The sequence below is a fragment of the Manacus candei genome, unplaced genomic scaffold (genome assembly GCF_025592945.1).
Source record: "Manacus candei isolate 608988 ecotype Guabito, Panama unplaced genomic scaffold, ASM2559294v1 h1tg000095l, whole genome shotgun sequence".
NCBI classification, from domain to species: domain Eukaryota; kingdom Metazoa; phylum Chordata; class Aves; order Passeriformes; family Pipridae; genus Manacus; species Manacus candei.
Genome location: NW_026138143.1, coordinates 1,972,260 through 1,987,375, shown reverse-complemented (window position 1 = coordinate 1,987,375; position 15,116 = coordinate 1,972,260). Strand labels below are relative to the sequence as shown.

General features: G+C 43.3%; 1 protein-coding gene across 1 annotated transcript; it reads left to right on the top strand.

Annotated features, from left to right (window-relative positions):
- The first annotated feature begins 1,496 nt into the window (after positions 1-1,496).
- On the top strand, positions 1,497-14,329 carry PDIA4 (protein disulfide isomerase family A member 4). Its single transcript, XM_051768508.1, has 10 exons — positions 1,497-1,670; positions 6,600-6,783; positions 8,549-8,754; positions 9,427-9,565; positions 10,099-10,304; positions 10,981-11,139; positions 12,046-12,197; positions 12,602-12,758; positions 12,853-13,086; positions 13,655-14,329. The coding sequence occupies exons 1-10, from the start codon at positions 1,565-1,567 to the stop codon at positions 14,068-14,070; spliced, it is 1,959 nt and encodes a 652-aa protein (XP_051624468.1). The 5' UTR covers positions 1,497-1,564; the 3' UTR covers positions 14,071-14,329.
- Positions 14,330-15,116: the final 787 nt, after the last annotated feature.

Here is a 15,116-nt window from a genome sequence, read left to right as displayed (position 1 = left end):
AGAGAGTAAATATTTCACGTACCACTACAACATTCAAATGAAGAGTCGTGTTAACCAGTGAACAAGACTCTAAATAAAAACCTTCCATACTCTTAATTTTTCCCATTCAGAACACTTAGTGTCCAATCTGGTTATGTGCTATCATCAAATTACTGAATATCTATGTTATAGATATATCTATATGTTATGTTATGATCAGGCAGGATCAGGATCACAATCTTGACAAGATCCAGACAGCTTTAACTTTGTTCAGATCAGGTCTCACTCAGACAGATAAGCTGAAGAACTGCTACTGTATCAGCCACTGTATTTTCAAAATAACTGGCTTGGCAGTTGAGCTGAAGAAAGGCAGCTACTCCCAGGCTACAACTTCGCAATGTAGAACACTGCAGGTCTTTAATGCATTTTTCCAACCCACAGACCACTTACAAATGCCAAATGGCAATCTAGATGCATCGATATTCTTTCAAGCAACACAATGTCTACTCAGTCCCCCAAAATTGTGGAATTTGTACTTTAAGCTTGCACTTCAAGACCTCGAAGATATTTGCTTATCACAAGCTACTGCTACTCCTTTACAGTGTAACTGCTGCGCATTGAACTTAGCAGTCCTTTATGCTTACAAACTACTCATTTGAGGGTCAGAGGTTCTGTAAAATACAAAACAATTGTTCCACGAGCCAATGGGCAGCTGTGATTTGCCCAAGCACAGGGTAAGACAAGCGATTCGAGAACCGAGGTTTTAGCACCGTCTTGTTAGATCTTAAATGTCCACCAGATAAAGCATTTGAACAACCATCGTCAGAAATTAATTATACCGTGACACCTTCCCGTGTGATTACGGCTCCACCGATGTGCTCGCTGTGCCAGACAACCCTGACCGCTACGGGAGCTCCCGGGGGCGGCAGTGCCGTCACAGTCGAACATGGCAATAAGTTACTTAAATTCTACTTTAAGTATTTAAGAATTATTTAAGCAGCCCTAGCGGTCCCTTCAGAGCCCTCCCAGGCTGGGGAAGCCCCGCCCCACCGTACGCGGCGCGCCTTCATAGGCTGCCGCTGCCTTCCGGCCCCGCCCCCTGGCGCCAACCCGCCAATCCCGAAGGGCTATGTGGCTACTCGCGATCGGGGGGCGGGGCCGCCGCGTCCCTCCCACCTCCCCACCCGCCCCCGACCCCGGAGCGGCCGCATGCTCCCCGCGTGGCGGTCCGCGGTTGGCGGCGCCGCAGCGGCCAATGGCTGGGCGGCACCTCAGAGCCCCCGGGCGGTTCTAAGGCGCGGCGGTGCGGGCGCTTCTCCGCCACTGCTCCAGTCGGTCGCGCCCGTGTCCCGCCTCGCCGCTGCCGGGCGTTCCCGGGGGCGCCCCCGCCAGTCCCGCGAGACCCGCGCACCCCGCGCCGGAGCCCCTCGTGACGTTCGGCGATTGGCGGCCGTGCGGCGCGCGTGGAGGGGCGGCAGCCAATCACCGTGCGTGGCGTGCCCGGAGGGCGGGGCGTGGGGAGCGCAGGGAGCGGACGGGAGAGGGCCAGGAGCACGGCCAGGAGCACGGCGAGATCGGGGTCAGGATGAGGGTGCGCAGGCTGTGGGTGCTGCTGCTGCTGCTCGGGCTGGCTCAGATCGCCCTCCTGGCGCGGGGCGCGGCGGCCCAGGAGGAGGAGGACGGAGACGGAGGTGAGCGCGGGCCGGGGCCGGGGCCGGGGCCGGGGCCGGGCTGGCGGCGCATCCTGGATCCCCCCGCAGGAGGCGGGGGCGCGGCCCCGCCGCTGGGCGCTGCGGGGAGCCTGGGCTGGCAGGGCCCCGCTGGGGCCAGAATGCTTCTCCGGGCCTCTGGGCAGGGCACTGGGCCACCACATGAAGGCACTGAGGTCTGGGCGAGCCGCTTGTCCCAGCGCCGTGGGGCGGCTCTGCCTCGCCTCTTCCAAGCACGGAGTTAACAGCTATGTAACGATTAGCCATGTTGGAAATCCCTGGCTTTTAAATCACCGGGAAATTTACGATTTCATTGTTTCGACTCGTTATTCCGACTCTTCGCGATTTCATTATCCGGAGATGGACTCTTTGTCGGGAGCTGTAGTGATAGGATAGGGAGTAATGAATACAAATTGAAAGAGGGGAAATTTATGTTAGATATTAGAAAGAAATTCTTTGCAGTGAGGATGGTGAGACACTGGAACAGGTTGCCCAGAGAGGTTGTGGATGCCCCATCCCTGGCAGTGTTCAAGACCACTTTGTGATCTAGTTGAAGATGCCCTTGCCCATGGCAGAGGGATTGGGACTAAATGATCTTTAAGGTCCATTCCAACCTTAACATCCTGTGATTCTATGGCTGAGCACTCTTTTCCTTATCCCTCTGTTCAGGGGATCTGTGCATTCTGCGTGTTTCAGTCTGATGGGGTTGTTGTTTTTTTTCCACAGAAGGAAGGCCCAGTGTTGCCAGTTGCTTGCTGTTTCTTCCCATTGTCTTTGAATTTCACTGACGTGTGTCTCTTCCAAAATTAGCTGAAACAAAGCTGCTCAGGCTTATTGAGTTTAGTATGTGCCTGAAAGTAGGAGGCAGGCATTTGAAGGTTTTCTTTTTTTAGTTTTAAGTTTCTCTCATGTGAATTTTGTTAAATCCTGCATCTTTCATGTTTCTTGTACGTTCATTATTAGAGGGCGTTCGGGGAGACTGGATTATGGATGACCTTCTGAACTCATGTCCTGCAAATTCTTGCTCACTGAACAGGCACTAAAACTCAAAGAAGTGCATATAAATCAGTTACCTTATCTGTGTAATTAACTGTATGTAGGATGAGGATCAAGAAACTTGTTTTAAAGGATATGGAGTCTGCAGAAAGGAGATGGAGATACAGAATCTTCCTGTGAAGCGCTTTTTTTTTTTTTTAGTTGCAAACTGAAATACAAGTATTGTGTCTGTTTCTCCACTTTTAGCTCGAACACTTGATTATCCTCGCTTTGTAGCATGTGACAAAGCCAAGTACTGATTTTCCCTACAACCTTCATAGAATGAAGTAACACCTGTGATGTTACAGTGTTACCTGTGGCTGACAGCGGTAGCTCAGCTTCCCGCGGGCCAGGCTCTCAGGCTCTCATCAGTATTTCCCTCGTGTGCTGTTCTTCTCATTATATGAGTTCTCTGGATCAAAGGTGCATGGTGATGGAAGTCTTTCCTGCTGTGTGGAAGCTGAGCATTAATACGTTGCACAATTTGAATCGTTTTCTGGTTTCTATTGTGTATCTAGAAATTGTATATAGATCATGAATAGGCTTTTCAAAGCCTTTGCATTAAAAATGCACATAGTTGGGATTTTCATTTTTGCTCTCAGAATGCAGATGTGTATGAAGTGTAATAAGTTTACTTTGCAACAAGCAAGTGATTTTATGTACATTGATTGTGCAGGAGATGAAAAGTTCAGATTAAACCCGGCTTGTTGTACTGCATGGTTTGGGAAGTGAAGTTCAACTGGGACAGTGAGGCAAATATGCTCAAAGTAAGGTTAGCCTGGATTGTGACTGTTACACCCTTAGCATCCTGATGGAGGAAAAGGAGGAATCGTGTAGAGGATTGACTACAGAAAAGTTTGAGGAGGATTGATTTTGTTGAAAGACTTTTGAGTGCCCTAGTAATAGATTATGAGTCTTAACTTTTGGGTTTCTGAAAACTGAGCTCATCCAACTGGGGAACTGCGCTCCTCAGAAGAAAACTTTCAGGCAGAATCCTGAAGTTGTTGATGTCTGGATGCAGCTTTATTTGTATGGGATTTACTTTACTTAAGAAAAAGTTACTAGGCCAGATTTATGATAAATGCTGAGTGTACAGCGAAGTTACTGGAAGAATTAATTTCACTTAGAGTAGCTGTCATCCTGAAGGTCTGCCAGCCAGTATCATGTACTTCAAGTCTTAAAATAAGTACCATTTTGATCATGTTTTTTGACTTGTGTAGTAATGTGTTGAAATTTGCAGAAGTGATTTTTTTGGAGTAAAAGGGAGTAATCCATATTTTAATGAAGGGCAGGTTTTAGCCACAGCTGCCACATGTTGGCTTGTCCACCTGCTTTGTAAGTATCTTTAAGAAACAAAGACACTTCAGTTTGGGGGCAGCTGTTTTATTTTCATGAGCTGTCTTATGCAAGTATTTATTAGCTACTTCTGCTATTTCAGGTGTCACAGTAAGACTCATTCTGCATCTGTTCTCTTTAAATTGTAAATCATTAATGCAGAGGCAAGTTTCTTGCTCTTAATGAAAAGATGTCCTGCTTGCTACTCCCGTGCTTAGTCAGGTCCCTGAGCAGTTCTTTCAGTCCCAATAGTAAAGGAGGTGTTAGAGGTAGCTATGATAGAGTTTGCACACTTAAGGACCAGTTTATAGGTGTGGTTAACTTTTTTTTAATGCATGCCCTCCTCCCACTTGGGAAAAGGTGGAGTCCTGCTGTTACACTGCTATTGTCCTGCCTCCATCTCCAAGGAGGAGGAAGTGGGTGTGTATAATGCCCATGACAATGTGTCACTGTCAAGGAAGTTTTATGTTGGCAGGCTGTGCAGCCACTTGCAGGGAAAGATACAAAATTATTTCAGTGATGGATGTTGGATCTAATGGTTACATTTTCCACTTGTGCAGGATGTTTTTGCAGGTGATGCTTTGATCTTGGTTTTCTAAACCATGAGCCTGTGCTACAGTAGCTGCAGTGGCCTTTGTCTTTGTTGGGGGCAGGTAGTTAGCATAGTAAGCAGGAATGAGGGTCACAACCTGGTGGTTAGTTTGAGATGCATGAGCAGAATTGGCCAGCTAGTTTTGCTCAAATTCCTTTGTGTCAGGAAAAACCAAGTCTGAAGCAATTTGCATGGAAAAGCAACGGCATTGCACAACTTGCGGGAAGTTCAGGCACAGACTGACCAGGAACACTGTGTGGTGAAACATAGCCCTCAAAGCTGCTGGGCACCCATGTAAGGCAGAAGTTTTGCCTGCTAAACCCCCCTGAAAACCAGCTGTTTCACCAGGGTAGTCCTGTAGGTATGTGACTTCCCTCAAGTGTGAGCAAGTGCTGCAACACAGGAGGCATTGTCTGCTGGCAAAAAGTGCTTTTAGCTGCTTCAAAGATCAGATGAAAATCAGTTGTTAAAGAAATCTAATCTAGGTGACTACTGTTGTGTGATAAATGATCTCCTGTGATCTCTCTCCTCACCAGAAGCTTTAATATTTTGGTGGTAGGTAAAGTTGGCTTCTAATTAAAATGAACATATTTTCTCCAAGAGCCCATGCTGTTTTCTGAGGGCATATAGTCTTATTCTTGTATGCTTTCTTCTAACAATTTAATGGCATAGTTTTGTCCATGGTGAGATTGTTCCTGTGGTCTGCTGTTGGTCTGAGAAAAGTGGGATTTGTTTTGTTCACTTTTTCATAGCTGGGTAGTGCATATTTTTCGTTCTTAACTTTCAAATTCCAGGTGAAATCAGAGTATTTTCAGAATAGTGCTGCAGTAACTCCTGTCAGCTTAGTCAAAAGCCAGTTAAAATTAAATGGAAAAAATAGTTTTGACCAAGAAACCTAAATCCTTTTTTCTCTTTTTTTTTTTTTTTTTTTTTTCCCCAATATACTCCTGGGACTCTCAGTGGTCAAAAGGGCCTTAGCTTCATTGTTTTACAGTTTTCATTTGGGATGATGTATTATCATTACTTGTTCTGTAACTGAAATTCCTTAAAGGGCTTCAGGAAGGTCTGGTTGCCTTGAAAGATAGCAGTTAAAAAAAAAAAAGTTTAAAGGAACATGTGAAAGGTTGAATATTAAAGAAACCATCTCAAATTCCAAGTCAACAAAGAATGAAACAGTTGAAATGTCCTGGCTTCAGCTTTCACGTGCTAATTTTGCTTCAGGAATTGAACAAATCTGCTTTCTTCTTGAAAGGCCTGTTCTGGACCAGCGGTTTTGGTCTCCTTAGATCAAAGGCCTCCCCAAAAGTCATTTGAAAGAAGCTTTCACTCCATTTACCTTGCATCTGCCAGGTGCATACAAATGGGTTTTCACGGGACTCCTGAAACAGTTACTTGATTTTACACTCAGTGCAGCCTGGTGCTGATCCAGAGCAGAGTGATTGATGCCTCTGTGAGTGGAAAGACTCCTCAATGAATTGCAGACCTGAAACATCGCTGTAATTGAAAGCAAGATATATTGAGGTGGCAGAGGTGGGATGGAGCAGTCAGGAAGGAAGCCTCATTTTAAAGTGCTGCCTCCAAACCACCTTTGTACTAGCAAGATTGTAACATTTGGGTTTATGGCAACTGTTCTACTGCATGATGAAGGGCTTCTGTTTGAATTTAGGTGTCATTTCCGTGCCCTTCTTGCCCAACAGAACATGTCTCGCTTCCCACATTTCAACAATATATCCGATGTACCTTGGTGGCACCTGTTATGTGGATCCGTGTGTATTAATTCTTGTTGTGTCCATTTTGTTAGTTTGCCTTGAAATTGGAGATAGATGTTGCCACTTTACTGAAACATTGATATTGTTGGCTGGTGTAGTGTGGACAAAAATGAAACAGTCAAACATTTGAGTCCAAGCTCTTTGCAAAATCTAATATCTATTGCATTTTTACTTTTCCAGAATCTGTTACAAAAGAAGCCGATGATGACAGTGATGATGATGATGATGATGATGAAGATGATGATGAAGATGATGATGATTCTGTAGTTAAAGAAGAAAATGGTGTATTAGTCTTGAATGATGCAAACTTTGACACCTTTACTGCGGACAAGGATACTGTGCTGCTGGAGTTCTACGCACCGTGGTAGGTTCACAGTGGTACCTCCTTATGTCCAAGATGAGATGGCTGTTGAGGTCTTCTCTGCCGGGACACACTCCTAAACAGTGAACTTGAGTTGCAGTTTTAAAGATGACATAGGAGTAGCTTGCTTGCAGGAGATGCACTGGATGCTACTATAGTCCAGGGAAGCAGATGGTTCTGGTGGTGTAGAGGAACCCTTTTCCTTTTCCCTGTACCATGTAATAGCCAACAGCCTGTTCCTTCTCACAGATGTGGGCCATGCTGAGGGATCCCATGCCAAGGGAAGGACAGCCTTGGTTCTCCCTGCTTTGTGCCTGTTGAGAACAGAAATGGTCCCAGTGAGGCCCAGAAAAATCATGCGGTGTGGTCTTGCAGCCTGCTATTGTCCTTGTGCTGGACCACTGGGAACTTTTGCGCTTCCTCATCTAAATGGAGGGATGAAGGTGACTTCCCTAGTAGTGGAATTGCTAGAAGGTTTTCCTTTTTAAATTCACATTTCTGTCCTTGTCAGAAGGGTGTGGTGTGATTAAGGATATAGCTTGTTTGTATTATCAGTTTGAGCAGTGGCTCATACATCTACCTAATGATAATAGTTTCTGCTGGCATCCCAGGACCACTAGTGTGCTCAGGGGAACTACAATGGACTTACCTGCATATAACCGAGACAAAGAATTTAGGCCAGAATGTGCCTTCTCTTGCATTCTAATGGACAAAAATAATAGGGATGGTTACTGGGGGAAAACAAGAGTAGAACATATTTTTAGTCAAGTTGCTGAGTTAACGTTGCAGCCAGAACCTCTTTTCCATTGTGATTTAGTGATACAAAGATGACTTACTCATAGCTCCTTTTCTAGTCCTTGAGTATAAGGGCGAATGTGATCTTGAGGTGGAGTTGCATTTTAACTGGTGCCATTCTTGTTACAGAGAATCCCATCCCTCCTTGTCTGCGGGTACTAATCCTGCAGCTGTAGCTCGCCTGCATGGAAACTAAACATAAAACTTAATTTATCTGAGCAGAAGGATGTTGTGTCATCATGGACTAAACACCTCTCCTTTTTTCTACTCCCCATTCTGCCAGTTAAGAGGCTAAGGAGCCCAGGCTATCTGCCACACATTTCCTCTTTTCTTCCCCCTACATTTTCCTGGTTTCATGTTCAGTTTGTCAAGCTATATTTGGCTTTTCTTATGCTGATATCCTTTGTCACATCAGCTTTTGCAGCAGAAGCCTCTGTTCTTCCCAGAAAGTTCTGCTGTGGCCAGAAAGGGAGCAGGTGCTCTGATACCATGGTGGGTGTGAGATTTCATTAGACCAACTTAACTTCTGGTTCATTTTTCTCTTTAGTTCAATTTAGGGTGGTAGGTAGAGAAGATAAAACTAGATTAGGGAGAAGCTGAAGTTGAATTGAGACTGTATTTGTGGAGGCGGGAAGGAAGGAGGAGCATGTACAAGACTTACAGTTTTGTTGTAAAAGCACTTGTTGATTTTTTTTACAATGGCTTTATAAAGCATATGGAAATACACTGCATGTTGAATGAAAATTAGGGAAAAAAACCAACGTTGGGATTTGAACGAATTAGCTATAGTTACTTAATTTGTCAATTTGAACATTAGCTTTATCTCTCCATAATCTGAACACACAGCAAGACAGACATTTCTGTGTTGATTATGTGAACATCTGTCAGAAGGCATCCTGGAAATGCAGAGCAGCAGAATATCTCTGCGAGTCCATTGTGCATTTATGTATCTACTTGTGTCTTCCTCTGACAGGTGTGGGCATTGCAAGCAGTTTGCTCCTGAGTATGAAAAGATAGCCAAAACTCTGAAGGAAAATGACCCTCCTATTCCTGTTGCCAAAATAGATGCTACTGCAGCCACTTCACTAGCAAGTCGTTTTGACGTCAGTGGCTACCCAACCATCAAAATCCTGAAAAAAGGCCAGCCTGTTGACTATGACGGTTCTAGGACGGAAGATGGTAAGCACCAGTCCTTTGCAGGTCTCTGTAAGAAAACAAAGTAGTATATGATCTTGCTTCTTAATATGTGACTATTTTGAAGGACTTTGGTCTCATGTTACCTTATCTTAAGCAGAATAATACTATGAAGGCTGAAATTTTTCCTGTTTTCTCAACTGACTGCATGCTAGAGGACAGTTTTGCAGGTTGTGGGTAGTGCTGTTGCTGACAAGAGGTTTCTAGAGATATGACTTGACCAAAAGAGGAAACAGTCTCATGCCTGCTGAAGGATCAGCCAATAAACATCTGATCTATATATTGACTGTATATAAACCTGCTTGGTTTTCACTTAATTGATGTACCCAGCTTCAGTCAGAGAGGAAATACTACCTTTTCTGTCTCTTTTGAGATGGAATTCACGTACTACAGTGCTGCAAAGTACAGATCTGTGCTCTGCATAAGTAAGATGCAATATGGTGTGAAGAGAAGACCTTCTTGGCAATACCATCAAGGAAATAAAGCATAAAGGAGATTGATTAAGAAAGCATTCTCATGTAAGCTTGATGTGTAAGCCTCGGTCCAAGACCATGCTCGCCACTCTAATTTTAAATTCTTGTTATCATCTCTTGCATTTGCCATGCTAGTGCTATAATAATGCACACTTGCTAATTGGGTTATTGAACTGTATTTCAGCAATTGTGGCCAAAGTGAAGGAGGTCTCTGACCCCAGTTGGACCCCTCCACCCGAAGCTACTCTGGTATTGACCCAGGATAATTTCGACGATGTCGTGAATGGTGCTGACATAATCCTGGTGGAGTTCTATGCTCCATGGTAAGCAAGAAGGCAGTCACCTGTACTTGCCTAGCACAGCTGGCTTGAACAGGCTTGGTGAGCCTGATTTGTGTTGTTATGCCTCTTTACACATCTTTGCCTTGTGCAGGTGTGTATAGCTCTGGTGTACCTTAGTTCTAATCTGAACCTAGGATCACGTTGCAAATCAGTTGAAGACTAGACTAGATCTATGTCCCAGCAAGGGGTGGTGTCGAAAGCTTCACTGAAGATTCTCCTTATTTACTAATTTGGGACCACGTTGAGATACTGAAAACCAAAGATAGTTGGTCCTTAGTTTAAAAATGGCCTCTGGAAATGAAACTACCTATAGTAGTGTGAGGCCAGCTTCAAGTTGGAGAGACACATATTCCTAGGCTGAAGTGTCCATAGGAGATTCAGTAATCCATAGGAGATTCAGTAATCCCATTTCTACTCTCGGCATTCTGGAAGACTTAACTCTTCCACTTCAGAGGTAGAAGGTGCCTGGCAGACTTCATGGGTTGTAAAAACTGCTCTCTGCTCTCCTTCCCTAGGTGTGGGCACTGCAAAAGGCTTGCTCCAGAATACGAGAAGGCTGCCAAGGAGCTCAGCAAGCGCACGCCTCCAATTCCCTTAGCTAAGGTTGATGCCACTGCTGAAACTGAGCTTGCCAAGAAGTTTGATGTTACTGGCTACCCAACTCTCAAAATCTTCCGCAAGGGCAAACCTTATGACTACAGTGGGCCACGGGAAAAATATGGTACTGCAACTTCTGCTTTTTCTTATTTTCTGAGGGATTGACCACAAATATTTTAACATCTCTGTAGGACTTGCAGGCTTGTTAACATCATAACAATAGAAGCTGGGGAAACTTGACAAATTGTGCTCTTCATAGGCCAGCAATTTAAATTTGTCTGTAATCTTTGACATCTTATGGTGGTATATCAGCTCCTTTTAATATAAAGGAAATTAAATACCCATGGTGAAGCAGTGGCAATATGAGTAAATGGGCAGCCTTTAATTGTACTGGAATGCACCATAAGGACTGGCAAAATACTCAATATTAAGTTCTAATAAGAGGAAAGACTTAAGACTATCCAAGTAGAACTTTGATTCGTAGCAGGTTCAGGAGACAGTGAAGTGTCTGGAATTTCATAAAAGAAGGTCACTTGCAAGATCAGCCAGCATCCATGGATCTCATGCTTGGCCACCTCTTCTGAAACTAGCCTGAAGGAGAATATCCAGAACTGCAGCTTTAAAAACTTAGACTGAGGTCTTGCTGATTTGATCTTTAAGTTATTGTGGGAGGGCTGTCCCCGATGTCACATGGTGTCTGTGGGAAATATGATACTAAACAATGTTGTACATGGAATGCCTGAACCTTTCAGTTCAATAGAAGTTCTAAGCAACTTTTCGGGGGCGGGTTTGTCTCACAGGTATTGTCGACTACATGATTGAACAGGCTGGTCCTCCATCCAAACAGATTCAGGCTACCAAGCAGGTACAGGAATTTCTGAGGGATGGGGATGATGTCATCATCATTGGTGTCTTTAGTGGAGAGAATGACAAAGCCTATCAGCTCTATCAGGAAGCAGGTACAGCATGTTTTAAAATATTAATTAAATATGTTTTGTTAGGATTCTGCCTAGGACTTTGGGTGCAGAGAGATCACTTATTTGTGTTCTTAGTTCAGTAGGGGAGGTTGAAGAGGAACAAGAAGTAGATGGAGGGGTGATCTACTCAAGAAAAAAGCTCACACCAGATTTTGGGGTTGTAACTGAAGTATCAGCCAGTCACAGAAGATACTTCCTCCTAGTACAGTGTCCCTAAAAGCATGCAAACTAGGGAGGAGGGAAAATACGTGCCTGAGGAACAAATCACAACTTCCTGGCTTAAAACCTATGTATCTTTGCTGTCTGTTACTGCTTGTTTCATGCCTGACAGTTCCAGAGACTGGGCTTTGCCAAGCTTGTTTGGGGTGAATGGCCTGGAGAAAGAATCATCATCCACCTCTGGATCAGTTTAGCTAGACCATTCCTGGCCACCTGTCTATGTCTGCTTCTGGAGCTGCTGTCATTTGTAGTTGGATTAGGAGCTAATTTGTTGCTCCAGCATAGAAGACTACAGAACTGTTTCCCAGGCTGCCCCAAGGCAAATAGTTGGGCTAGTTGACCTATTTGGGGGGAAGCCAAGAGATATAAGACTTATAAACAAATAGCTGTTTTGCTGTATGTTTTGGAAGCTCTTCAAGGTTTTTGAGGTATGTAGAATAACTCAACAAGTTATTCTTGTTGAACAGCATTCAAATAGTGCTGCTAGAATTGTATGTGTAGTTACATGCTTCTCACCCTTGAATAAGAGCTTTGCCCAAGACTGGGTTGTTCTGTGTCCCTTTGAGAATAGGAAGAGAGTTTCCTTGCAGTGCAGTCTCAAGATTTCAGTTGGAGGCTGTCAGCCCACTTCTTACTGACTTTTCCTTCACCCTAACCTTAATTTTTCAGCTAACGGTTTGAGAGAAGATTATAAGTTTCATCACACCTTCAGCAATGAGATTGCAAAACTACTGAAAGCATCTCCAGGAAAACTAGTTGTCATGCAGCCAGAAAAATTTCAGTCAAAGCATGAGCCCAAGATGCACATTCTGAATCTTAAAGTGAGTAGCTGATACAGAGCTAGAAAGTTTGTGTGCGGATTGAAGGTTCTCTTTCCTTGTATTTATGATCAGTTGGCATCTTCCTGTTGGAAGTACTCCCACTAGATATTTGAGGCAACTCTTTGTCCACTGAAACTGTATTGCTTTGTTCAAGAAAACTTTATGAAATTAGTCCAGATGTTGCATTTTCAAATAATAATTTTATCATTACAATATTCAGTTCAAAGGTAGAACACCAAATTATCCCTAATGCTCAAAGATTTGAAGAGTATGGTGACAGTATTGTTTATAACATGCCCCTCTCTCTCATTCATGTATGCATCAATATTAGTTTTCAGTAGTGTGTAACAGAAATGCCTCTTAAATCTCCTTGTCTGAACCTTTCTCGCAATTTTTTTGAACAGGATTCTACAGATGGGTCAGAGATTAAAGAGCATGTGCTCAAACATGCTTTGCCTCTAGTTGGTCATCGGAAGCCTTCCAATGATGCTAAGAGATATGCTAAGCGTCCTCTAGTGGTGGTCTATTATTCTGTGGACTTCAGTTTTGACTACCGAGTTGGTAAGTTTGCTGTGGTTACCATTCCTCCACTTTGAGAGGAAGCAGGCAGTAAGTAACTAGAAATTGCCAATCCCGTTGTGTTCTGGTTTTTCAGCTACCCAGTACTGGAGAGGCAAAGTCCTGGAAGTGGCCAAAGACTTTCCTGAATATGTGTTTGCTGTTTCTGATGAGGAGGATTATTCTTCTGAAATAAAAGATTTGGGCCTGCTTGAGAGTGGAGAGGACGTCAATGTTGCCATTCTGGATGAAGGTGGCAAGAAATATGCCATGGAGCCAGAAGAGTTTGACTCTGATGTACTCAGACAGTTTGTGCTGGCATTCAAAAAAGGTACAGTTTCTAAAATAGGGTTCTCTAAGCTATTTGCTCTGTTTACCCAAGAGTTTTTCTGAGGCGATGGCTATAATAAAGTCATTTGTGCAACCTTGCAGTGTTCTGTGACTTGAAGCTTTTGGATGTTTCTTACCTCTTTTTTTTTTTAAACTTTGGTTCATTAACTTCGTTGCTTGGACTATGCTGTGACTTCCAGCTATACTCTAAACCTGAGCATGTTATGTTTGGCAAACCTAAAACGTTCCTATGGCTCTGAAGCGTGAGCTGATCATTCATATTTGCGATTTCTGTAATAAATCACTAGTTAGTACCCTGTGGATGGACAGCCGTAAAAAGAGGAAGAAAGGTTCTAGGGAATTACGAAACAAATTGTTAGCCATATTTCACCAGGCTATTTGGCTAAAAGGTCACCAGCAAACCAGCCTGTGTTTCAGGGGCAAGTTCATTTGGTGGTGCAGTGATTTTTTCCCTGGCAGGAGGACGTACTACTGCCTTTTCTTAGGGGAGATTGTAAGGGCTGCTCTTACTATATTCTAACAGTGCTGTGTGTTTTTCTTTCTTCTAGGAAAACTGAAGCCAATTGTGAAGTCCCAGCCAGTGCCAAAAAATAACAAAGGGCCTGTGAAAGTGGTAGTGGGTAAAACTTTTGATACCATAGTAATGGATCCAAAGAATGATGTTCTCATAGAGTTCTATGCCCCATGGTGTGGACACTGCAAGAAACTTGAACCAGTGTATACAGAGCTAGGCAAAAAATACAAGAATGAGAAAAATCTAGTTATAGCCAAGATGGATGCTACCGCCAACGACGTGACAAACGACCACTACAAAGTGGAAGGATTCCCCACCATCTACTTTGCTCCGAGGGACAAGAAGAACAACCCTATTAAATTTGAAGGCGGGGACAGAGATTTAGAGCATTTGAGCAAATTTATAGAGGAGCATGCAACAAAACTCTCCAGAACAAAAGAAGAGCTTTAGATAAGATGAGGGTGGTGAAGAAAAATTGTTTGTACGTTGTAGTTAAAATCAAGTTACTGACAAAACTTCGTGAGAGAAGAGTTAAGCAGTTTGAGCAAAGAGATTCTTGAGCAGTAAAGTAATTGCAGTATCTTTTTTTTTTATATATGGCAGAAGAGTTTTTTTCTGGACACTGAACTTAATACTCTAATATGAATGTCTTGTCTTAGTTATGGTTTTGATCTTTGGAGAAAAATACATCCTTTATTTTTTGTGACTATCTTGAGCTTTATTCTTTGACTCAAATGCAGCTGTTTTTAAGTTAAAAGATACTACCAAAAAGAGAGAAGCAGATTTCTCAGCCAAACAGATTTCTTTGTCTTATTTGTTATTAGGGTTACTGGGATGAGCAGTCTTTTCAGCCAGTCTTTTTTATTATGTTTCTGTATTCCTCTTCTTTTGACTATATCACTGTATTCATTGAGGAGGATAAGAATGGAGGTTTTCTAAAGTGTAGATGAATTATTTAGTCCTACTGAGATAAGACACAGTGACTTGCTAGCCAAATATGCCTGTCTGTTTTAGCTTTTTACCCCTCTGTAGAGGGGGTGATGCTAAAATAGAAAGTTTTTCTAATTTACCTCACTTTAGTAGTCCATATTGACCCATTTATATCTTAGTCTTCCTAAATATGTTTTGGAGTAATTGGAGTGTGGCAGAAAGAGCATTTAGTGGGTGGAAGTGCTTGGATTCTGGTATCAGACCTGTGTGTTACTGTCTCCTTTCCTTTTGCAGAGGGGAAAGTTTGATAGTGATTCTTCTTTAGGGAAGGAGATTGAGACTTTCTGATGGCCTTTATTCCTGTAGCAAGTACTGCAGGTACAAAAGATGATCACATATTCTCTGTGCTCCTCTTGGGAGTATATGCATTAAAAAGTGGGGGTTTATCTTGAATGTCCCACTTTAGGTATGTCCATAAATTTATGGGCTGTGTTGATGGCACAGACTTATGTACTCTAGAAGCACTCTCTGACTCTTCTCAGAGCTGTGTTGATGCAGTGGGTGCG

Bases quoted from the DNA above. Each gene is read 5' to 3' on its own strand.
- PDIA4 (XM_051768508.1), top strand. From the start codon at position 1,565: ATGAGGGTGCGCAGGCTGTGGGTGCTGCTGCTGCTGCTCGGGCTGGCT. The intron at 9,566-10,098 runs GTAAGCAAGAAG...CTCCTTCCCTAG, and splicing joins GTGGAGTTCTATGCTCCATG to GTGTGGGCACTGCAAAAGGC. The intron at 12,198-12,601 runs GTGAGTAGCTGA...TTTTTTGAACAG, and splicing joins TGCACATTCTGAATCTTAAA to GATTCTACAGATGGGTCAGA.